We start from the raw sequence: 5,656 nt of genomic DNA, 5'->3' as shown, positions 1-5,656 counted from the left end.
TGACTATACTAATATTCTGCACAGTGAGAAAACCTGAAGTCATTTTCAAGGTCCACCATTTCTTACTTCGTTTCAGTAAGTTTGTTTCTAAACTTTCTAAATCTCTGTTTTCTGGAATGAAAAGAAAATAGGATTCCACCAAGTCTTCTATCTACCTACTCCAGGACTTCTGTGAGGATAAAATGAGATGAAGCAAGGGAAAAAGCTTCACAGAAATTTGGTTACAGTGAAAAGTGTTTCCACCTGGCTAAAGTGTTCCTGGGCTGAAGAAACTGCAAGGAGGCTAGTCGTTGCTAGGGAGAAGAAGCTGGATGTAGCTAGCTACGTGATGTCATTACCTGGATGGAGGGAAAGACACTTAACATATTAGCCTTTAAATAGATAGATATGCATTACCTATGGACATAGACAATAGGGTGGTGAATGCCTGGGGTGGGGCGGGAACTGAGTGGAGGGAGGTATTGGCGGGGGGAGGATGGAGGCGGGGGGAAGAAGAGGGTGACATCTGTAATACTCTCAACAATAAAGATAAAAATAAAAGAGTTGTTGAGTAAATATACAGGGTGGGGCAAAAGTAGGTGTATGGTTGTATCCACTTTTGAATACAATACTTAATAAATACATAATAATACAAGAATAAACTTTGTGTTTCACGTACAAGCACGAAGGCAGAAATAATAAAAAAGAGACTTATGACTTCACTTTAAATTGCTTGACATTCCTCAGCATCACTTACCTTTGGTTTCTGACTAACTATAGCGTTTGGAGGATTATCAAAGATTTTTGTCTGCGATGTTATGATTCTCTTAAATAACAGGCCAAAATGTGATTTTATAAAGATTTAATGAGACATTATCATTGCCGTCTGGTCTGATCACTCAAGAATTTAATAAAAAGAAATTGTTAACATTGTCTTGGATTTGTTTAAATATTTATGAACACTGCTTTAAAGAGAATTCATATCTGGGGTTATTGTTTTATATCATTCATCTTGGTAGGGTTTCAATAGTTTGGTGGATCATCTTGTTTTAATAATAAATGTCGCTAGAGCTGTCTGTGAATACTCTGGAATCGGAGCGGGAGTCTTTGGATCTCATTGCTGTGTGTTCCACCTTCCAGGGCCCCTCGACGAAATCAAAGTGTCTCCCACAAGGATTCTGGAATCTGCTGGTCAGCAGTCCTGGTCACAGCTCGTCGTCTTCTGATATGGAATCTAGGTAATCTGTGTCAACGTACAGGAGAAACCCGGAGAACAAGCTGTCTGCCCAACCTGGGTCTGAGAAGAGGCCATTCTGGTCATTGAAGAAGATCTCCAGCCAGACTTCATCTTCCGGCTGCAGATAGATGACTGTGGACCCTGAAGCCACGTCATGGTTCCCTGTGTTGGCGTCGAAGGTCTTTATCCGGTACTGCCCGTTGTGCACCAGCCCGATTGCCAGATGCTTATTTGCCAATGTGATATCGTAAGAAAAGTAGTAGATTCCCGGGAAAGCACAGATGAACTTCCCTGTGGCGGGGTTGTAGTGTTCTCCCTCATTGAAGAGGACCTTGTTAAATACGATCGGTAGCCTCTCTTCTGGGTAGCTGGTGGTGATGCCAACAGAAAAGGCAGATTTGAGCACGATGCTTCCACATCTACAAACTCCAGGCAGCCCTGGGTCCCCTTGCTCTCCTCTGTCTCCCTTTGGTCCAGCAGGCCCAGCTGGACCGACTTCTCCTTTCTCACCCTCTGGTCCCATGGGTCCCTTCTTCCCCACTTCTCCTTGGTCCCCTTTCTCTCCAGCAAGGCCCAGCGGTCCAGTCTTACCTCTCAAACCTTTAAAAAGAGTTTAAACTTTAATTAATGGTTCCTCTAAATACAGAGTGACAAAAAGCATGCTCACATAGTCCCAGCATACCATACATTAATCTTTTCAGACAACTTTCAACTGTGTACTACTAAACAATGATTTTTAAAAAAATCTGAATCACTACAATGGAAATAGAAAAATTTCATCATAATTTCAAGTAAATTTTCTATGTGAGAAATCATTTCATTCTGACTAATTAAAAATATTTAACTATCCTTCTGATGATGGATTACCTGTCACTAAATTAGTTACATTACAGGTACTCATTACTACAGAAGGAATTTAAGGAGAATGATGCTGATATCATTCTTCATAGTGAAGTCATGGGGGCAGACAGAACCAGGTGGATCCTGAGAGGCAGTTCTCTCTCATGCCTCATCCTACTATTAGTATTAATAATAAAAGAATTAATCAGAAAAAAATAAATGAAAAAGAATTAATAGAATGAGATTAGCTCATATTTATTGAACATTTGCTATACATCAGGAACAGCATTTTATTTACATGTATTATCTTCTTTAAGATTTGCAACAGTTTTATGAGCTAGGCATTATTATTATTATTCCCATTGTAGATGAAGAAACCTAGCCATGGAGAAGTTCATTTGCTCAAGGAGACAGAACTAGTGAATGACGGAGCTATGACCTGAACTCATGCCTGCCTGACTCAGAAGCCTGAGCATTTCTGTGGCTAGAGTGTGAATTGTAAAGGGCTCTAGGCACAGTGAGGGCTCACTATGATACAATAATCCAACAACAGTGACTGTCACACTGTGCAGACAGTCTTTTATAGAGGAGAAAACTGAACCCAAGAGAGATGAAACAAGGACAGGACTGGAATCCTAGTCTCAGTCTACTGATGTTTCCCCTTCATCAAAATGCCTCTTACCTTTGGGGCTGGAATCAAGAATCCTAAATTTGATTTGGCTCTACAGCTAAGGGCTGTATCATTTCAGGCAAGTCCCTTAATTTCTCTGGTCTCCTTACATATAGAAAAGACATAGCAGCTGTGAAAAGATTTCAACAAATTGAAAATCACCATAGAGAAATATTTTCTGTTTGCCCAATGTTTTATGTCTACAGATCAACCATCGGCTAAATGCAGAGAAATAGTGATCATGGCTTGAAAGTGATAAACAACATCTATTTAATTTTTAAATCGTATGTATAATAACAATGACTTAATAGCATAAAAAAGGTTATTCAATTTTATAGCCAAATCCATTCCATAAAAAGTGCTTGTGTAATGGTACATTCTCAAAAATATCCAAATTATTTGGATATTTGTAATGTACTTTGTAGTCAGGGAAAATATATTGTTGATATATTGTGTAGTTTATTTTCAGGAACTTATATTAAGCTAAGCCTTTTTATCTTGATAGTGCTTTGATAGCATTTTTTTCAATATATTACATATGCACTGGTGTACGAGTTTGATCATTTTCAGTTATTTGGCAAATTTAGCAATAAAGTGTTCTGGATAATGTAAATTTGAAAAGAATTAAAGCTTTACTCTTAAAACATCAAATATTTTGTTTCTATAATTTTGTAAAGATACTGTTTGACAATTTATGGTGCATAAAAGATGCTAAAAATGAATGCATTTTTTTGGTGTCTGAGACCAGCATTATTACTGATCATAGAAGTGTTCTCTAGCTATAAATGACATGTGTTCTCTTTTTTCTTTTCTTTTCTTTCTTTCTTTCTTTCTTTCTTTCTTTCTTTCTTTCTTTCTTTCTTTCTTTCTTTCTTTCTTTTTTAAATTTTTTTTCTTTCTTTCTTTCTTTCTTTCTTTCTTTCTTCTTTTTAAATTCATACCCGAGGATATGTTTTTATTGATTTTAGAGAGGAAGGAAGAGGGAGGAGAAGAGGGAGAGGGAGGGAGGGAGGGCGAGAGAGAAACATCAATTTGTTGTCCTTGTTTGCACCCCAACCAGGGATCAAACCTGAAACCTGGGCATGTGGCCAGACCAGGAATCAAACCTGTGACCTTTCAGTATAGACGATGCTCCAACCAATTGAGCCACACTGGCCAGGGTGACATTTGTTTTTAAATTGAAATTCCACTGACTCCAGCCAGAACACAATCTGGTATTTATTTCTTGAATAAGGCTACAATAGTTTGACCTCTCAATGATTACTTGTATTTGATAGACGTATAATATAAATATTATTTGGTTAATAAATTGACTTTGGAATCAAAGACAACAACTTCTAAGTTGTTATTTTATCTTCAATAGAAGCTCAACTTTTGTTGTCTTCATCAGTGACTTTTGGTGCATTAATTAACACCCCCCCCCCGACACACACACACATTTTGGCATCAGTAATTATTTGACCATTAAATTTCATTATGTACTCAAATCCTTTTGACTCCTGCCTTTGAACAAGTCAATTCTTGTCTGAGTTCCAAATACTCCATTTGTACTACGAAGAAACTAGATCCAAATCCACTACAAATCTGGTGGGAAAAGCAGTAAACAGTGACTAAGCAGACCAGGGATAAAACCCTAGTTCAGCCAGGAATTAGGTGAATTTGACAAAGGGGCTTCATCTCTCTGCCTTTAGTTTCCCAGACCTTGAAATGAAGGTGTTAGACTAGATCACTTGAGGTCTCATCCCATTGAAAATTCTTTGAGATCAAACCATAAATACTAAGATGCAATTTTACAATGAAAAGGTTGTCACAATTTCAATTTTTGGATTTTCTGTAGTTGTTTGCTATTTTCAACTGCTGGGAGTTAGATAATCAGGGACTAGCTGTAATAATTTATAGTAATTCTTCCTGTTCACATCACAGATTTGCCCTTGTGCTAAGGACCAATGAATGAAGAATAGAAAGAAGGGATAGATCATTCTCCATCTCCCTATTCAGGCAGATATATGACTGTACAGAGAAGAGAATTATGGAGAAATTATTATCTATGCTTAAGTACTAAAGCTTGGAGAGAAAGGATTTCTTCTCAACTCTCCATGATATGGGCTTACAAATATTTTTTTTCAGTGCCATTTCTTTCTTTCTTTCATCCATCCATCCATCCATCCACCTACCCACCCACCCATCCATGCATGCATCCACCTGAACCATCTAATGTTTATTGACCATCACTGCATGCCAGGCACTGTATTAGGGCTAAGTGAGACCTTGACATGAACGACACCTGCTTTACCTTCAAGGTAGCGATTATTACATACTAGTAGCCTGGTGCATGAAATTCGTGCACATTAAAAGGGAATTAATTGCCCTAACTGATTTGGCTCAGTGAATAGAGCATCAGCCTGTGGACTCAAGGGTCCCAGGTTCGATTCTGGTCAAGGGAATGTACCTTGGTTGCGGGCACATCCCCAGTGGGGAGTGTGCAGGAGGCAGCTGATGGGTGTTTCTCTCTCATTGATGTTTCTAACTCTCTATCCCTCTCCTTTCCTCTCTGTAAAAAATCAATAAAAATATTTTTTTTTAAAAAGGGAATTAATTAGCAGAGATATTTTAATATTGCTAATTGCCCTTTCTCTATAATAGAAGTGTGAGAGATAAAAGGAAATTAGTAAAATGTATATGAAAATCATATATAAATTTATTTTTAAATAAACAGTAACAAAAGAACATAACAACAGAGGCATGATATAAAAACAACAAAACATGATATGAAAACAACAAAAAGATGATATGAAAACAAGTGATGCAAACAGTGACTGATAAAGTGATTAAACTTATTCTAATATCTCCCTGTATACCCCATTAAGAGTGAAAACACTTTCAGAGTGCTTGACTAATTTTCCTTGTGATGAAGTACTTAGAACTTTATC

At 37.5% G+C, this 5,656-nt stretch overlaps 1 protein-coding gene across 2 annotated transcripts in view; it reads right to left on the bottom strand.

Moving 5' to 3' along the window:
• Positions 1 to 829: 829 nt before the first annotated feature.
• The window catches only part of C1QTNF7 (C1q and tumor necrosis factor related protein 7), a 118,705-nt gene continuing 113,878 nt past the window's right edge, over positions 830 to 5,656 (bottom strand). For both annotated transcript variants that reach the window (XM_006775823.2, XM_006775824.2), the window contains exon 3: positions 830 to 1,816. In XM_006775823.2, coding sequence (XP_006775886.1) covers positions 1,185 to 1,816 — 632 coding nt within the window. In that variant the 3' untranslated portion in view covers positions 830 to 1,184. The remainder of the gene's footprint in view (positions 1,817 to 5,656) is intronic.

This window comes from Myotis davidii, unplaced genomic scaffold (assembly GCF_000327345.1).
Source record: "Myotis davidii unplaced genomic scaffold, ASM32734v1 scaffold204, whole genome shotgun sequence".
Taxonomy (NCBI): Eukaryota; Metazoa; Chordata; class Mammalia; order Chiroptera; family Vespertilionidae; genus Myotis; species Myotis davidii.
Note: the sequence above shows the minus strand (reverse complement) of the source record. Positions and strands in the feature narration are given on the sequence as shown.